This window comes from Zalophus californianus, chromosome 10 (genome assembly GCF_009762305.2).
Source record: "Zalophus californianus isolate mZalCal1 chromosome 10, mZalCal1.pri.v2, whole genome shotgun sequence".
NCBI classification, from domain to species: domain Eukaryota; kingdom Metazoa; phylum Chordata; class Mammalia; order Carnivora; family Otariidae; genus Zalophus; species Zalophus californianus.
The window spans coordinates 64102205-64121617 of NC_045604.1; the positions used below are offsets into that span (position 1 = coordinate 64102205).

The 19413-nt window shown below is 43.3% G+C and overlaps 1 protein-coding gene across 3 annotated transcripts; it reads left to right on the forward strand.

Annotated features, from left to right (window-relative positions):
* The first annotated feature begins 267 nt into the window (after nucleotides 1-267).
* LOC113932762 (cytochrome c oxidase assembly protein COX20, mitochondrial) lies at nucleotides 268-10738 on the forward strand. 3 transcript variants are annotated; one of them, XM_027612142.2, is made up of 4 exons: nucleotides 268-856; nucleotides 9180-9294; nucleotides 9391-9454; nucleotides 10084-10738. In XM_027612142.2, the coding sequence occupies exons 1-4, from the start codon at nucleotides 806-808 to the stop codon at nucleotides 10220-10222; spliced, it is 369 nt and encodes a 122-aa protein (XP_027467943.1). In that variant the 5' UTR covers nucleotides 268-805; the 3' UTR covers nucleotides 10223-10738. The 3 variants fall into 3 exon arrangements, with proteins under 3 accessions (XP_027467943.1, XP_027467940.2, XP_027467944.2); XM_027612139.2 differs by lacking the exon at nucleotides 268-856 and adding an exon at nucleotides 1786-1852; XM_027612143.2 differs by lacking the exon at nucleotides 268-856 and adding an exon at nucleotides 1786-1852 and having other exon boundaries at nucleotides 9395-9454.
* Nucleotides 10739-19413: the final 8675 nt, after the last annotated feature.

Here is a 19413-nt window from a genome sequence, read left to right on the forward strand (position 1 = left end):
TCACATAGTGCGTAATTAGACGTATGTGGATCATACACAGACACATGCGTACGCATGAAGAGGGGCAGGGATCGCATGGAGAGACTTCCGCTTTTTAATTCTAAATACCAACATTGTTTCAGTGAATAAAAAAGAAAAAAGAACAGTCTGGAAACAGACACATCAAAACTGGTGAGTGTACCTTAGGGGACAATGGAGGGATGAGAGTGGAAAAAATGTTTTACTTTCCATTCTCTGTAAACTGTGAAAAACAAACGTGCAAGTATTACGCAATTTCGTGAAAATAAAACTTTTTAATAGAAATAACACAAAAATACTTTTCAAAGACAATGAGTTTACAATTTTTACAAACAACATGGGTTTACAATCTTCAAAGTCACAATAAGAAACAGGACGATTTACATGTTTCACCTGGTACTTTTCCAGTTCTCCTTCCTTCACAACGTAATTAGGAACTACTTCACAAGAACTCCTCCCTCCTTTATGGAATATTACCTTCCAGACCAAGAGCTCAAAGCACATTAGCCCGGGAGTCTCAGGGGAGAACGCCCCCCCCCCCCCCCGAGCGGGATCGCAGGGGTGGGTGCCTTTTCCTCCGGGCCCTAGTACGTACAACAGCAGTCTGTAGGAACTGTCCGAGCGCCCCAGAGCAACTCACTTGGCAAACCCAATCCTCAGCCACACTCGAGTCCTCCACCGTGCGTGGCACCCGGACGGCAGAAAGGGGTCAGGCGAAGGCGAGGTCGTGAGCCGGAGCCAGGTGACCGGGACTGCCACATGGCCGCCGCGCACGCCACGTAGACGCATGCCGAGGCGCGCACCGGGAAGGGCACAAAGGCTGCCCGTGCGACATAAGGTGCAGAGGATGGGAGGCGTGCGGCCACGGCGGGGCACTCACCAGAGGGCGAACAGAAGGCACGGGCAGATCCACCGCCCGGCCTCTTCCGCCCCGAACCCCCCGTCCGCACCCGCCCTCCCACCCCGCTCGGGCCCGCACGCCCTGACGCACGTCCGCCCACGAGAGCTCCCTCCATTTTGTCCCCAGTCTCCTTCGGGTGAGCGGGGCGGCGCTATTTTTAAAGCCGCTAAGTCATGGACCGAAAAGGGGAGGCGGCGAGGCGGGCGCGGGACCACGAAGTGCAGGGGGCTGGCGCTCGGGGTTACTTGGCTGCCGGCGCCGGGTGGAGCTGCAGGCGGCACCCAGGGCTCGTCCTGGAGCCGGAAGGACAAAGGACACGCAGGGGACGCGGGCCGCGAGGGAGCGCAGGCCAACTTCCGGGCCGGTGGGCCAGGGCTGGGGGCGGGCCGGGCTGCCGACCAGGCCGCGGGGCCCGCGCGCAGGACAAAGCGGCGGCGGCGCGCCCGCTCCCCCCGCCGCGGCCGCGGCCCCTCCCCTCGCGCGCGCCCGGTGTTCAGGCACGCGGGCGCGAGCCCGCGGCCGACGGTTAGAAATGGCGGTTGGGGCGGAAGGAGGGGGCTGGGGCGGGAAACGGCGCAGGCTCGAGGCGCCAGGGCGCTGTTCCGCCCCCGCCCCGTCGAGGATCCTGGTGCAGGGGTATTTCACGAGCCGTCCTCCTCTCTCTGCCCCGGCCCCCCGAGCTGCGGATAGCCCGTTGTGGAGAAGGCGTCAAAGCCGTTAGTTTGAACAAAGGAGATGGCTCCGCAGCCCAGGCTACGGCCCAGCGCGGCCACTGCGGAGATGCAGAAACGTTCCCTAAAATGGCGGCCGGCGGGCGGGGCTTCGGCTCGCGGCGCGGGCGGGGCGGGGCGGGGCGGGGCGGGGCGGGGCCGCAGGAACCCACCAGATCCCATGGCCTCCACACCGGAGCCCGGCGAGCCCGCCAAGGGGAAGGTAATGCGGTGGCGGGACGCTCGGGCCGGGGGCGGGCGGCGGGCTGCAGACCTCGGGCCGAGGCCCCGTCCTTGGCTTCTCCGGCGTTGCGGGCAGAGAGACGGTTCCCGTCCCCCAACCCCGACACGCTTTAGCTCCCTCGCCGGGACTAGGGGGAGGAGGGAACTGAAGCCCCGTGCAGGAGAGCTGTGCGCTGGAAGGGGCTGGTGCAGGTGAAGCGTGGTCTCCGAGCTCCCCGAGGACAGACTGATGTGGTATACTTGTCAGCACTTAGCAACGGAGGGACCCAGAAGTGCTGCGGAGCAGTGAAAACGTGGTTAGGTTCCGGGGAATGCATATCCAGAGCGGGAGGAGTGGATGTAAAGGCTGAGGTTTTTCCCTTTCGTGTGCGCTAACCTGTAAACCACACCATTTCACCTCTCTGTTTAAGATCCAGTCGTCACAGCCCGTTGCTCCCGCATAAAACCCGAATTCCTTGGCCTGGACGATAAAGTCTTTCACCTAGCCCGTTAGCCTGTGTCCGGCTCTTCTACTCTGTAGAGGCTCTGGAGACGGTGGGCCACGAAGGGAGGGCGGTTTCTCCTAGGGGGCCCCCTGACTCCCCAGAGCAGACTGAAATGCACCTGTTCCCTCTCCTCCCCGGCGCCTTCTACTCAACTGCATCATTACAGCAAGTTCCCGATTTCTGTCTTCTGCCCCTTGGGCTCCTTAAGGGAACCCAATTTATAACCTCATTGCTTAACAAGTAACAGATGTTCAGAAAATAGAAGAAAACAGTTTTCACAAAACCTTATAGAGATATTAACATTGATTGGATCAGTGATGAACAACTATTTACTCAAGACCCACTGTGTGCCGGAATGCACCTAAACTACGGTTTTAGGATACGCTCTGTTCAGCTTGGAACTTTTTCCTATTCATTCAGAGTTACTGCTTCTCTGAGGACTTTTCCACTTAAATCTGGCCAAGATCAAATGGTTAATATGAACAAACACTCCATAATTTATCTCCAGATTTAATATCAAAACACGTTGTGTCAGTTCCGACACTTATTGGTGCCTTTTGTTTTTAATGCCTCATATACTACTTGGAATATGCTTAATGTAACCAAGTGTATCCTTACCTTAAAATTGTCTATTTCAAGAGGCACCATAACTATAAACATGGGGAGGTTAAACGGGGCTTTTAGCTCTCTTGTATCTGTCACCTTTGATAGGAGGTAACTGCCATCATTTAAGGGTCAGAAGTACGGTTTAGCCATTGAAAATTTTTAAAAAATCGAATGAAAGAATAATATTGACTTATTTAATTGGTCCATCATTAGTAAAACAAAATACTGTGTAGTTGGTGAAATGGATAGGTACAAGCCCTAAAACTGAGCACTACCCAATTTGTGTGGCGAGGTTAAAAAACAAAACAAAACCAAAGGATTGTAAACAAACTGCTCATGAAATACTAGTATGTATCAAAGCTTACCAAGGAGATTATAAAATTTATATAACAAGCTATCACTGAACTAGTAGCCCAGGGTAATGTCAGAAAAGGAAGCCTGCAGTTTTTAAAGAATTTTTCAGTGATCATTCCAGTGCAAACCAGGGATTATTAGCATCAGCAAACCTAAGGTAAAAATGGAAGTTATCAAGCTGATAGAACTAACCCTTAAAAACTCTTTGCTCCCATTCTTTGCTCTCCAGGAAACCTTAAAATATGAAATTTGGTACATGCCTACCAGGAAAGTGCCATAGCTAAATTTTAAATTTATTTAAATTAACTGGATGGATTAATAAATCCATTCAAAAAGTAGAGTATCTACTGAGTATGAGGCACTAAACTAGGAGCTAAAGATATAGCCTTGATCAAAACAGGCAAAATATTCCTTGTGGAACTCACATTCTACTGCAGGAATCAAAAAAGAAATGAGAATTTCATTTACTGAGCCAACTAGGCAGAGATTCTAGAGAAAGGCAGGATGTGCTAGGTAGGGACCATCTCGACTTGCCAGAGGAAAAACCAGTGTACCTAGACTAGAGGAAAAGAGAAAAAGGAATACGAAAGGAGGGTGGGTGCCAGGTTGTGCAGGGCCTTCCCAGCAGTTGTAAGGCATGGAGGGTTTTCAAGGACAATGATCTAGTTACCTGAGTGGAATCAAGAGCTTTTAAGATCCTATGAGATGATGGTAGCCTGGGAGTAGCAGCAGCGGAAGTGAGAAGTGTTTTAGTTAAAGATGTATTTGGTTCAGGTATATCCCAGACTTGCTGATGCACTGGACATGGGTTTGATGAAGAAATCAAGGATGACTCGTAAGTTTTTGGTCTGCAAATTGGTTGAGTAGTGATGCCCGAAAAATAGTTCTAATCAAGGCCCTTCTTTGACATACAAAAGGTGTCGCTAAAGATTAGGAGACAAAAGCTTGGGAGAGGTTAGGTGTGATTTGCAAATTTGGGAGGCATCATCATGTAAAAGGCATTTAATTGAAAGCCTACATTTCTGAGTGGGTGAGGGTAACTCTTCAACCTGAGAGGTCGTCAGAGGAGGGAACAGCCGCAAAACTGCCGGGAATGGCCAGTGAGGTGGAAAACCAGGAAGTCTTGTCCTCTTTGAAGCCAAGAAAATGTTTCAAAAACATGATTATCTGTGCCATGTGTGCTAATGGAAATATGGTGGATTTTACAGTGTCTCGACCAAGCTGCTGCAGTGGTATAGGGATGAATGCTCTTTGAAGGGAGTTAAGCGAAGGAGAGGCTTTTAACACGTAGGTTGACTTCAGTTTTGCAGTGAAAGGGAGCAGAGAGATAGGATAGTAGCTCAGGAGGTTTGTGGAGGGGAGGAGGGTCAAGCGAGGAGGAGTTTTGTTTTTGTTTATACTGGAGAGAGAAAATAATATTGCAAATGAGGAAAAGGGTAACTAGAAGCAAACTCCTCTAGGGGAATCAACTGCAGTTAGGACTAGGTTTAAATAGGAAGAGCGGGGGGCGCCTGGGTGGCTCAATCAGTTCAGCATCTGCCTTCGGCTCAGATCATGAACCCAGGATTCTGGGATGGAGCCCCGCGTCGGGCTCCCTGCTGCTCCTCCCTCTGCCTCCCGCGTGCTCGCTTGCTCTCCCTGTCAAACAAAATTTTAAGAAATAAATAGGAATAGGGCCAAGAGCACCGGGGTGGCTCAGTCGTTTAAGCGTCTGCCTTCAGCTTAGGTCATGGTCTCGGGGTCCTGGGATCGAGACCCGCATCGGGCTCCCCGCTCAGCGGGGTCTTCTCCCTCTCCCCCGCCCCCACTCATGCGCTCTCGTTCTCTCAAATAAAAATCTTTTAAAAAGGGGGGGGGCGGCCAGTTCGCCCTGTGCAGCAAGAGGAAAGACTATGAACACTAATGCTGAGACGTTTGGCAGTGGGAAATGGGGCGGCTCTAAATCAGTCTATTTTCCTAAATTATTAAACTGGCATTCCAGCTTAGAAATCTTTTGAGCATCTTAGAGTGAGCTGGAACAGCTGCCTTTCTAAATCTAAGCTTAAAAATTTCATGGGATGCCTGACTGACTCAGTTGGCAGAGCGTGGGACTCTTGATCTTGGAGTTGTGAGTTTGAGCCCCATGTTGGGTGTAGTTTACATTAAAAAAACGTAAAACGTTTAGTCAACAAGTCTAAAATTTCCTTAGTTTAAGGCTTAAGCTTGATGGCAGAAGTTAAACATTAAGGTTGCAGATTACGTAGGGAATAAAAATGTGAAACGAACATCATAAATGGAAGTACTTAAAAGGGATTTATGGCTTGAACTCATTCTAGAGTCTTACAATTCAGTGTACTTTCTAAAAGTATTGTATGTGCTTAGGACTGGTTCTTCGTTAGTTTTCCTGTACTTGCTTTTAAGTAATCTGTAAACTCCAACTTTACCAAGAGGCTGAGAATTCTCTACTAGTGAAGGGAAGAGTATGCTCTTAGTCCGTGCATTCCTACCCAGTTTTTTTAAGATTTTATTTGAGAGAGACAGCATGAGAGGGTCAGAGGGAGAAGCAGGCTCCCCGCTGAGCAGAGCCCGATGTGGGACTCGACCCCAGGACCCTGGGACCATGACCTGAGCCAAAGGCAGTCGCTTAACCAACTGAGCTACCCAGGCGCCCCCCCCCACCCTTTTGATACAAATTGCAGATACAGTCATGTACTTAGGCCTGCCCCCCGAGATGCATGACCTTTGGAAAACATCTCCCCCCGAGCCTTGGTTTTCTCATTTATGAACAAACCAAAGGGTTGGCAGTGGAAAGGACAGGTTTTGGGGGTTCGGGTCAACTTGCACTCGCTCAGAGGTGTTCTCACATGAGAGGCTGAGAGTGGAGAACAAGGGATGTAATGGGTCTGGCACCAACAGCCCCCCGCCACATCTAAATCTGGCAATTGTTTAATTAGACCAGTGTTGGTTTCTCAACTTCAGCACTACTGACATAAGACCACTTTTGTTGGAGTTGGTGCTGATAAACATAATGGAGAATGTTTGGCAGCAGCATCCTTGGCCTGTATCCACATGTTGGGTTTTAAAAGGTTCCATTTTAAAAAGCATATGTAACTTCTGTTAAGGCATTTTTTTTTTAAATAAGCGGATTTTTTTTTTTTAAGATTTATTTTAGAGCGCACAGGGTTAAGGGGCAGAGGGAGAGGGAGGATCTCAACCAGACTGCCTTCTCGGCCAAAGAGCCCAACTTGGGGCTCCACCACGGAACCCTGAGATCATGACAAAAGAGTCAGACGCTTAACCTACTATGCCCCCCAGACACCCCAAAATAAGCTGATTATTTTTTAAGGCCTTTACAAAACATTTAAAGATTGAGTGGGGGGTAGGGACAAGCAGACTCCATGCTGAGCGCAGAGCTGTAACTCCTGAGATCACGACCTGAGCCAAAAAAGAGACTTAGCCAACTGAGCCACCCAGGCACCCCAAACATTTTTTTAAGATTTTATTTGACAGAGACACAGCAAGAGAGGGAACACAAGCAGGGGGAGTGGGAGAGGGTGAAGCAGGCTTCCCACTGAGCAGGGAGCCCAATGCGGAGCTCAGTCCCAGGCCCCTGGGATCATGACCCCAGCTGAAGGCAGACACTCAACAACTGAGCTAACCCAGGCGACCTACATTTTCCTAAACAGTATCTAAAAGGTGTTTCCTCAATCTGATAGGTTCATGGGGCGGGGGGGGGGGGGAAGCCCTCAAATTTTCTAAACGTAGATTCCCTCCCCATGGCCCATCCCAGACCCGAGTCAGAATCTGAGGGGAGCAGATTTGAAAACCTACGAACTGAGAAAGATGGTCTCCTAGCTGATTTGAGCAGCACTGTTTCAGTATTTGGCAAGTGTATTTTCTACTTTGTAAAGAACTGAGGTTAATAGCATTTTATCCAAGTGCCCCACAAATGTCTGCAGATCTGGGGATATCCTGGAGTCACACTAGGACTCCATTACGGAAGGGACTCCACACGAAAAAGCCATGGTGTGATGTGTGTGGTGGCCAGCCCAATAGTTCCTTTTATTCTACTTACGGCCCCCTGCCCAAATGTGAAAGCCATCAGGACTGCCTACCCTGTGGTGGAAGGTGTTGCTCTCACTTGCTTCTAAGACCTCAAATGGACACTAGTCACCACCTCCGACCTTCCCCTAAGAAAGTCTGCTCTGAAGGTGGGTGCATTAGCCCTGGACTGGAATGTGGAGTCCAGCTGTCCACTGAGTGGCTCACAACCATCCTGCCTGCCAGGACTATGTTCATCTTGGCTTTTGAGCTGATCGTTTCTTGCCTAGAAGCGTAATTAAATCCCCCTCTTACTAAGATTTGTGTTGAAGAGCTTTCACAGCTATGTCCACCAAGTAATGTTAGGGATGGGGTGGCGGGGAACGGAACAGGGAGAGACAAAAGTTAAAAAAAAAAAAAGAATAATCAAAATACAATTTTTGCTTTATTATGGACCAAATCACACTTTTGTCTTTTCTGGCAGCAGTTTGAGCCAAAGAATACTAACACACATACAATCAGGAACATCCTTCATAATTCAGCCTGTAATCTGACTTCCCTTTTATGGTCCTTTCCCCACTTCTTCACGTCTTTTCTTTTTTTGAACTCTTAAATTTTATGTTAGTCACCATACAGTGCACATCACTAGTTTTTGATGTGGTGATCCACAAGCCACTGTTTTCGTAGAACACCCAGTGCTCCATGCAGTACATGCCCTTCTTAATACCCATCACCGGGCTAACCCATCCCCCCTCCTCCGTCTCCCCTTTACTAAGTGTCCCCTCATCCTACACAATCCTCCCGTTTTAGCAAAGTCGCCTTCACGCTGTATTACTATTCATTGAAACCTTTAAAGGGACAAGTTGCCTTCCTTTTTTTAAAGAGCTGCATTACTGAAAACTTGCATTTAATCAAGATTTAGGAAAGTTAGTTCTAAGTCCTTAATAGGAATGCCAGTGAAACAAGTGTGACTTTAAAAAAATGTGTCCTGCCCTCCCAGACCCCTAAAACCGTTCCATTTGGCATTCACATTAGAACATGTGAAGCTTAAGCTGGCAGTATCTTTTTAACCAGGAAAATCAAGTCCATAAATTCCCATGAAGACTGCAGTGAAAGAATGTAAGAATCATTCGTTTTAGCACTTGAAGAACTTAAAATTATCACCTAGCCCGATGCCTTTCATTACAGATGGAGGGCCACGGAAATTTAAAAAAAATACATAGATCCTACAAGTGATCCCAGTTAGTGGCAGAGCAGAGACAGAAACCCAACTCTGGATTTCCAGCTTTTCCCGTCACACCTACCCTCCCCGCCTAGGTGTAGCTGCCATGTCGTATCAAAGAATCAAATCAAGTGCAATTTCTTATCACAGGTAAGGAAACAAGACCAGGAGAGACTGCACACATTTTTAATACCAATAAAATCTGAAGTTGAACACTATAAGCAAACATGGTTAGAATAGTTCTTTTCCCCTTTTATGCTTCCCAAATTGGAAGAACGGTGGTGCTTTTTAATTTCAGTGATCGCCAGATTCCCAGATCATTTCATACAGATGTTTAAAGGGCTCATAAAATGGCATATGCTGTTCTTCCCGGACCAATTAGTAAATTGCAGTATTAACACAATTTAATTGGTTTAGGTTTAAATTGCCCTGCTGTTACGGGGTTTTCTGGTCAGATTCTCAAGGTTTCCCATTTACAGACTGTAGGCCAAAGCCAGATGACCAAAGATGGTAAGCAAGATTTGCGGCTATCATCCTAGCACATACTCTAATCTTTGCCAAACCACCCTGAAATTAAGTATTTCCTTGTTCAATCCAGGTTCTTTTCTATTTTATCCTAGCCCTTTAAGCTCCTAGGAATTTTAGATGTTGAAAACATTCCCTGTGCACGGGATTCAATATTGTATGGTTCATTAGGATCTGTTGTGGCTGGCCTTGGACATTTTTTGTTGACTAGTGAGTATCTTGTTTTTCTCTACGTATGATCAACATTTTCTAAATGGACTAATATGTAATGTAGAATTTAATTACAGTGGTTATGCTTTTTGACAGGTAGGATTAGAAGATCATGTGACGTTGGAGTTGGAGGATTTATCCTGGTGACTTTAGGATGCTGGTATGTGTACTAATTCAAGAAGTTCCAGGATCATGATAGATTGATCTACTTCAAACACATGCTCTTTTCAAGCTATCGGTCTCCCACCCCACCCCCCAACCCGTGAGGAAGAAACCTCTTTAAGTATGTCTGTGTAGACACATTGTATACCATTTGTCAAACGAGCAGATAAATGCATGACATTTCATCAATACCAAGTTACGATTTCTACTTTATTTAGGAAGGCCTCAACCCCGATGCTCATTTCTTGCTCATGACGTCACATCCGAAAAGGCTTTAAAGATGTGTTCACAACTAACAAAACACATGCATGAATGTTTTCTTGAGCAAAATAAAGCCAGAGCCAAGAGTACACAGTATATATATAGTTCCACTAGATGAGGTTCTACAAGTAAAACTAAGCTAGAGGTAATTAAAAAAAGCCTCATTTTATGTAAAACCTACCTTAATAACTAGGTATTTCTGACACCAAACCACCCCAAAATAGCACTCCAAATTAGAATGGTTGTATTTTCAAAAAATCTTGGGGTAGTCATCTATAACATCTTAGATTTTGTTACTACAAATTTCAAGCTGGTTTCTAGAGAAACTTTATATTAAAAATGACATTTGTGTTCTTTTCTTATAAGGTTCCATTGTAGGTATAATTATGCAAAGCTAAGAATCCAGGAAAGAATTGCCAGAGATGGGATTAAAAATAAGATTTTGTATGAAAGTACCCACCTTGACCCTGAAAGAAAACAAAGCCCTAGCAAGAGCAGCAGTTGAGCGGAATCATGCTTGAAAATACAACTCCGTGGAGTCAGTGTGAATAAAATGGAGAGCAACTCGATTAAACCTCATATGTACCATTAGACTTTCAATCAAGTAAATAAAGATGTGTTGGTTGTAGTTTCTTTTCTTTTTTTTTTTAAACATTTACATGAATGCCCACAAGCTTATTCTGGTCCTCAACCTACTGCCAGCAAAGCATCTGGTGCCTTGTGAGACTTAGTGCAGAGAAGAGAGTGTAAATAATGGCATTTCAAGAAATCGAATCGAATCTCAGTTGGATTTTCAAACTCACCTTAAAAACAAAAATCACAATTGTATTACTGCACCCTGTTAAAAATGAGGCAATACTTCCTGGTTTCTAGTCAGTGCTATTGTAAGACATAACACTAATGGATTTTTTTTTTAACTTTGTAAATTGCTATTTTTTAAGATTTTATTTATTTGACAGAGAGACACAGCGAGAGAGGGAACACAAGCAGGGGGGAGTGAGAGAGGGAGAAGCAGGCTTCCCACCGAGCATGGAGCCAGATGTGGGGCTCGATCCCAGGACCCTGGGATCATGACCTGAGCCGAAGGCAGACGCTTAACGCCTGAGCCACCCAGGCACCCCTGTAAATTGCTATTTTTAAAAATGTCCTCACTGCTTGACCCTATTCCATTTCTTACAACAGGTAGGTGATCTCCCCGAAAGTAAAGCTTGTTTTTAAATGCTCTAAATTTCTTTGGATGTATGCAGTGTTTTAATTTTTTTAAGTGGACAGACACAAGGTATGTATAGAAGTATTTTAAGAACTTGTTTGATGCAAAACCACCAGAGGATCACACACATATTACATTAGTAACATAAGTCAGTCATTTATAATTCAATTCGCTGCCATTAAAAGAGGCAAAAAAACAAGGCACCCAACCAAGCCCATAGCATTTATTCATTCAGGAAAAACACTCTCCCTTTCCAAAGCAATGAATTTTTGTTGTTTTAATGTCAACATTACTTCCTAAGAAAAAAATATACCACAAAACACAAGCGAGAGGTGTTCCTGATTTTGAAATGATAATGAAAAAAGACCACCAGACAGGATTCTGGCATTATTAATGCTCCTATTACTTGATCATCATGGTCAGCCAGAGAAGGTGAAGCTATCCTGGAGTTTTATCGTGTTCTCTTACGACTTCTCAAGGGGTAAGTGGGGAGTGCATGCTCAGTCCCGTTTTCCCTCCCAGGCCCGCCTTTCCTGTGGCTGTCCTTACAAGGGGCACGGCGCACAGGCTGTCGCTGTCAAGCACATGCCCCAAGACATTTCTATGGATCCTCATCATCTAGTAGCCACCAAAGGTAGGACTTGGACAGTAATCAGGAAAGGTTGTTAGAAAGGAAAAGGCAGTTTCCAAGACCATATACCATGTGTACACTCTGACACAAGTCAGAGTTGAATCCAGTCTATGTTACTCAAATTGACCAGTCACTTGTATTTTAAAAGGCAACGCCGTATCTGCAAGAGTAGGGGGAAATCTGAGGAGTACTCCTCAAACCTGATCTTTAACAAGCTGTCTGTGCAGGCCACTCAGGTTCTCAGCTTCAGTTTACAAATGGATGCAAAGTATGAAACTGGGCCACTGGATTAAGTTAACTGAATTCCCGCCTAGCTCTCCCATACTATGATTACATCTTACCCTGAGTAAGAGAAAACTCTCTCGGCTGGCAAAAATTTCCAAGGCCTTCACCAATAACAAGGTTAGTTCATTTTCACAGCAGAATGACTGCATAAATTGGAGACCTGGATAAAAACAAAGTGGTGACAAGTACTTACTTGGATAACTTTTAAAATATCATTTAATAAGTTTATGTAGTTATTAATACCTATTTTCTTCCCCAACTATTAAGAGGTTACAAATGCACTAACAGATTACTGGGCTATGGAACACACTCCAGGTCCCTAGGCCATTGTTGCTGGACACCTCCCAGAAAGCCCCCGAACAGATCATACTTCCACTTGTAGCCTCCAGCCCAATCTACTTATACTCGGCCACCCAACTCCAAGCTCAAACTGTGTACTCTGTGCCCATCCCCTCTGCCATGCACCCCCAGCCTCTGCTCAAACTTTCCCATTCCACTTAACAATGCCTTCCTTCTGCTGCTTCTCCCAGTCCCTTCTCCTGCTCACTAACTTCTGGGAAGGAGGATCACCTCATTTAGGTACTCATGCTACTAGCTGGCATTTTTACTGGTCACGGACTTGTGCTCCAAGTGGAGCCTAAGTTTCCCATCAAGAACTCTGTCCGTTTTAAATCTTTACATTCCCAGCCAAGTGTCTGGCATGAAACCGTCCATGCATGTTTGCTGAACTGTATTACTAAATGTCCACTAGCAAAGAGACAGAGTCCAGGTTCCCCTCACCCAAACATGCTTTCCACATCACAGACCGCAAGAGTAACCTACCTTCCGTGCCCACTTGGGAGCCTCCAGCTGCACTGCTTCTTTCATTGTTCCATTAATTCCAAAACTTCACACTAGGTGATATAGCAGTAGATACCAGCTAAATAGCTGATTAAAATAGAATTGTGGTCATTAGTAGTTTTAAAAACTTCTTGTGGCTTTATCTATCATACTTTGTTAAATCTTTCTAGTACTCTATGCATTTCCCCTTTCCCTCACCCCTCCCTTTTTTTCCTTGACTACTTGGCTTTTCCATCACAGTAAAAGGACCTCAGGGAATTTAAAATTAACTAAAGCTTTTCTCTGGACTTGTGATTTATAATGACCGAGTTTGGCAACAAAAAACTTTAACTATTCCTGATACCATCATTTGATTCGCAAGCATCTTTTTAGTCTACGTACCTCTACTCCATCGCTGGTTTCCCTTTGCTTCGATTATATAATGCGAGGAGGTCTATATAATAAATTCAGGATTCCTGTTTATGCACTTTTCAGCAAAGAGCTAGGGATCAAATAGGGTTTGAATCCTTCTATTCCTAGATAAAAATCTGTAGTGGATGGGGGTCAAGGCACCCCTTTAAAATTCATGTTAATATATATATATGTACTTTACTTGGGTAAACAAAATCTTAAGTAGAAAAGTTAAAGCGATTGCTAGAATTCTGATTTTTAATAGTCCTCTAGAATATTTTTTGGAAGCATCTTAATAGGGTCCAGTGGTCATTCATTCAGGACAATATACCAATATCCTCTACCACCCAAATACTGGCATCTTACACAGCTCATTTTATGCAGTAAGCTCCATCTTTTTCTCTTAAAATAGGAAGCTTTAGGGACAAAAACTTACTACAAAGGTCTTAAAGTATTACATTCTGAAGCTGGTAACATGAGCACTACAGATTGTGTTGCAAGTAATAATTTTCAACAACTACATTTGCCTTACTCTTCAGTTTTCTAGAATACAGATGACTGCCCCAAGTATTTCTATCTTGACAAAACTACCAGAGACATTATAAACAGGTACGAATTTAAAAAGGCTTCTACTGTTCCCTTTTTAAAAGTTTAGATCAAGTTAACAAATAAAATCTGTTAAACCACCTTAGATGGCCTGTCCTTAGTAAATCAAAGTAATCTGCAAACACTGGTTTCTTAATGGATCGGCTTCCATAGAAATGTTTCTTCCCTTTAGACTGTGAGGACAAGTCATAGGAAATGAAACCTATGCTTTGCCATCTGAATTCAAAGTTTACTTTTGAAATGATGTTCTTCTAGTTTTAACTTTTTTTTTCCCTCAAATGAACAAAATAGTTACGATTTTTACCTTTGGTCTGAAACCAAGCTGTCTGCTCTTTCAGAAGCCATTAGATTTTTAGTTGACACAGAACTGTATTCAAATCCTGACAGCTACATTTCAAATCAGTATAGCACCCAGGTCCTCTCATTTCACCAAGATACATTATTCTGGAGTATGTGGTGGGAAGAATAGCAGATTTCCTCTAAGCTTCTTACCAAGTCTTTAAATAATTTCAGGGCAATGAGAAATTACATGCTCTGGAGGCACAATCAGAGGTCACACTGAGCCTTTTATTCCCTCTGTCTTTACAGTTTAAATTTACTTCCTATAGTTGATTTTTCCATTTTGGTAATGGAGTCCTATCTCCTTATTCTCCAAAAGGCTTTCAATCTAGTTTCCAAGTGTTTATAAGCTAGTAAGTATTTGTGCGTTTCGCACAGACGCAGAAGGCTGGGAAAAACAAGGACACAGGTATCCTAGACTCGTTTTTCTGCATTAAAATATTTAAAGTATTTAAGCTCTGCAAGTGGTAAGTATTAAAATGAGTGTCTCACAAAAAGTTAAAACAAGGAATTTGAACCATTAGAACCTTACAAGGATTCGGCTCCTTTTGCATACAATCTTAAACCTAGGCAAGAGGACCGCCAACTGCTTAACATTACACCACCAACTACTTCACATTTCAGGTATGCAAAGGAAAGTTAGAAAACCTTTTTTTTCCTGTTTATACAATCTACCCAATCTGGGTTACCAGTTATTGCCTTTTCCCATCCTTTTAAATAAGGGAGTTCTAATTAAGGTGATCCTGGAAGCCCAATATAACAAGTGTTAAATGTACAAGCAGCAATTAATTTGGAATACCTATTGGAATCACTGGAACACATTTAGTTGGGCCCTTTTACTCTTCCACACAGCACATTCACATGGACAGACTAAGGAAAAGGAGATGAAATTTAAATCAGCATTTTTTTTTTGCTTTATTACTTTAAAAATATATATATTAAGTTGGAACCTTTTACTGTACTTGACCACGATGCTCCCACTCCCTTAACTACAGACAACCAAAAGGATACCTTCTATTAATAGCTACCTGTTACTTGCCATTCAATAAACCCCAACCATTCTTCAGAAGTATGGATTTTACCTCTCCTTCTCTCTGTATGCCCTAATTCTTCAAAGCTTTTAAGTCACAGGTTAGCGGACTATACTGCTCATCTCATCATTCTTGGCGCTTGTTTTGTTTCTTAATTTTTTCGCGGATGCAAATTTGTGGATCTGCTTCTCAAGTGCTTGGGAAGTACAGAATATTTTACTGTACAAAGCAGACCTGACTTCCTCTAAGGTCGCGGACTGTTACAGAAATGGCAGGAAAGCACATGCCATCAGCCACAGCTCCACGTTTATTAGACAGGTCGGCTCTCTAGCCTCTCATCCCTGCAAAACTGCCAGCAGCGCAGGCTGAGCTACACCACGGGTGCACAACGCACTCGCTAACGGGGCAGCAAATAGCCCACTTCTCCGTCAAGACAGTGCTCTATTTACCTCGACGGTATTATCATTACACCTTCGACTATAGAATATTGTTTCTCATACCCAAAGATCGTTTTGTCTAAAAGCAAAACCCCTGGCTCCTTGTCAAGATTCAAGTGTATGTTGAATCCTGGCATGAGAAGGGAGAAAACAATTGTAATATTCCCAGGCAATAACTAAGTAAATACAAATTTAAGCACATAGTTAAGGTCGTCTCGATAACTTACCTAACCAGTGATTACGGATGTGTTGGCCTAGCAGTTTATCTATTTGTTCCCTTACAAATACTGATCTACAATCACAGCTGAAATTCCCCAGTTATCTACGTCATGCCAAAAACCTGCCCTTCTTCAGCTTTCCACATGGACAGCACATCCCCAACGTAACCTCATGAGACATAGGTGTCACATTTTAAAAATAATTCTAGGTTAACGTTATGAATATAGTATTTTACAATCTACTAAGCCTTACAGACTAAATTAAGTTCCTTAGACAACCTAATTAAATATATTCAATCACCTATATTTTTAGTCAACTGGTTAGAATGGGACAGTACATCCTTACTTCCCACCTATCTAAAGAGCTCTTATTTTGGGGGGCTCCAGCTGCCCACATGTTGAAATCAACAAAGTGTGACCAAGTAAAATAGCATGTTTTTAGCAAAACATAGTAAAAATATTAAGGTAGGTTATTTCAACTATTTGACTTCACATATACAAAAACTTTGGAATGTTAAGATACTGGGGATCCTGGGTTTTTTGTCCTACCCCCACATCAGCACACTTTTAGGTCACTTCCAAAATAGTTCTGAAGGGTTTATTTTAAATATCAAGGTTAGTAAAGGTTAGTGAAGCAGCTGAACAACAGTAGGGCTAAAAAGATTCAAATCTAAAAATCATCCCAACAAAAGGTTCTACACATCAAAAGGGCACTGTAGTTTTAAGTAAGTTTAGGCAATTAACAATTTGAAGAGACTGCTCTCCAATGACTAATAAATCCAAATTGCTGTTTAGAGAGAGCCAATGCAGGTGATTCTCAAAGCCCTAACTTAATATCCTTTAATTCTTGTGCGTTAACTACTGCAACCTATTGCCAAGGCTGGGACACTACATATCCTTGCTTTTACTATTACTGAAAACGTTAAAACTGAAACCAAGTTTCTCTCAGAGCCCCAGAAACATGAACAACAAAAGTTTAGATTCAAACCATTTAAAAAAATTTAGGAGAAAATGGCTTTACAGAAAATACCGTATTCATCTTTCCACAGTATCTCACGGAATATTCTGGGGGGTGGGAGCGGAGAATCATTCTCTGCTACAAGTTCCACCCACTTTTTAAAACACATTTTATAGTTACATGTGAAGAGGGAATTATGGAAACGTTTTTAAGATGCACATGTATGTTTAATATCAGAAACTAAGACTTGGGCTATGAAAGAGATTTACGCCTTCCTCAGTAGCAGCTTATTCTGGTTTCAGCTTTTTAAAAGTATCAGACTCCCACAGACCTACCATCAGGTCTTTGTATGTGACAAGTCTATACCACTGCTTAAAAAGCTATGAAATACTTCATTTTTATTTGTGCAATGGGACTTAAATTATCCTAGGATAAAAAGCCAATTTATATTAACCTTATAGAAAAATCATTCAACTCAAACTGATGCAAACATTACAGAACGTAATCTGTCCATGAATGTAAACTCTCCAGAAGGTGAAAAACAATACTTTCCTGGAAAAATTTTTAAGTACTTTTTTAAAGACAACGGTCTTTTAAGAAGCTTCAACACATTAGTGCTCAGGACCTCTAGTTTCATTCCCCTTATCGTTGGACAGGATCTATCCTAGGCAAATGTGAGCTTCTTGTTTTGTGCATTTAATATGGCTTCGTCATTTCAATGTCAGACTGACTTGACTCATGCTTCATTCTAAGATTTCATCTTACTGTGTGACAGACCTGGGTATCAGGGCCAGAGGTTAGTCCTGGCCTCCTCAGTCCAAGCCAGAGCCCTCTGTCAAAGGCCAGACAAGAGTGACAAGATGTAACCTACCAGCAACAAAGAAAATGTTCTACGGGACAGCATGGGTTACTTCATTTTTATCTTGCAGTGTTTTGCCTTCTTTCCTGGTTAACCTATTCATGCTGTTTGCACCGGACTGTAGCTGACCAATCTTACCCAACACCTGACTCAGGATGGTCGGTTCGACTCCCTGCAAAACTTTCTGGGGAAAGCACCACTCAAAGCAACTGCAGTCTCACGGGCATAGCTGAGACGTGCTCAGAACCACGTCTTTAGTTTATCTGGTGTTCTGCTTGCCACAGAGTGGCAGGCGAGAGGCAGGCAAGAGGAGGGGCAAAGACTAAACCAAGTTTCTCATTGACAGATCTTACTCTGCCAAATGGCATTCCTTATTTTCCTTCCTTTTGCTTGCTTGCTATCTGCTACACTCCCTTCTTCTGAATTTCTTAAAACACTAAGATTATTTCTTCCCATACATATTAGGTCTATCTTTAGACTGCTTCTGGAAATTTTAATGTTTTCCTGGACAGTATCTCCATCTATTCACCTTTCTTCCCAAAATTTTCTGGGCTACACAAGGCATGACAGTCTACCAACGTGTTATTTGGCCATTACTCTCTCCCACTGCGATTATTAGAATATGAATTCTGTAAATAAGCAATTTTAAACTAGAAAATAGATCCAAGATTCTTCAAAGGTACCTAAAACACTGATTAGCAACAAAGGCTGAACTTTTCCCCCGGGTCAGTCTATGCAATCCTCATAATTATAAGGTACACCGAGAAAGAGTTCATGCCAGCAGTTGCTACCAGTAAGCTAACTGCTAAAAACCAAAAGCCTTTGAGACACTGCCTTGTACCATTAAGTGTCCTTACGGTAATTACAGGATTAGCCTTTGTTCCAAAAATTTATCAACTAAACCTACACCACCATCTAAAACTCAACTCCAGCTCAGCTTGTAGCAAAATTCCTAGGAGTATGAAGAAGTTAAAGATCTGATTTAAAATGGCTACAACAAAAATCTAAGCAAACAGAAATATAAACAAACCTAAACTTAGCAGAAGCAACCTAAAACACCAACAAAACACTAGACTGAAGTCGAGTTTTAGTTCTACAGTTTGACTCCTGATTCCTCACTTCACATCAGTGAGGGTCCTTTAAGATTAAGTGTTCTGTGCAAACCCAATAGAATTACAATTAGGGGATCTAATGTTGTCACATAGCTACGTTAAGTTAGCAGTGTTGTGCAGTAGTGAAATCAACGACTGGCTCGCATGATGGCTTCTAAAAGCATCTGTTCCCAGAGTTTCATGTATTAGATAGGTGCGTATAAGATACTCGGTTGAGGACAGCCATTAGCATTTGGTAAAGATGGTAAACGGAGTGTTAACTTCTCCCAGCCAGTACACCATTTCCCCTCATTAAAATGTTAAGTCATCTGGGGGGGAGGGGAAGGAAGAATTCAACTTTACTTCATAATTCAAAGTCAATTGTCAGTATACATTTAAGTTTTTAAAACCTAAATGTTCCAAGTACAGAGTAAAGAATAAGCTGTCCAGAAAGCACACACTTAATTTTCTCCTCTTGGGAGTTTTATAAAGGGATTTTGAACCTTGATGGCGAGAATCCCAAAACGAGAGTAAAATGAATTCTTTTTATTGCAAACAAACGTCTAAATTAATTTCTCCACCCACTTTCTTTAGAAAGAAAAAGAAATCAGCAGGCTAAGGAGATACCCATTCAAGAACTGACATGATTAAAAATTAAGATATAAATGGGTGACTCACAATGTCATTAGCTTACAAAGATGGTGGAGTAAACTACTACAAGCACACTAGTTATACAGTATTTTGTGGGAGAAGGGCATACAGACATAGCTAACTTCATATAGATCCCATTAGACAACTGGA

Coding starts and splice junctions, on each gene's coding strand:
- LOC113932762 (XM_027612142.2), top strand. CDS start 806: ATGCCGAGGCGCGCACCGGGAAGGGCACAAAGGCTGCCCGTGCGACAT. Junction 857..9,179: donor GGCTGCCCGTGCGACATAAG/GTGCAGAGGATG, acceptor ATTTTATCCTAG/CCCTTTAAGCTCCTAGGAAT. Junction 9,455..10,083: donor CTGGTGACTTTAGGATGCTG/GTATGTGTACTA, acceptor TTTTCTTATAAG/GTTCCATTGTAGGTATAATT.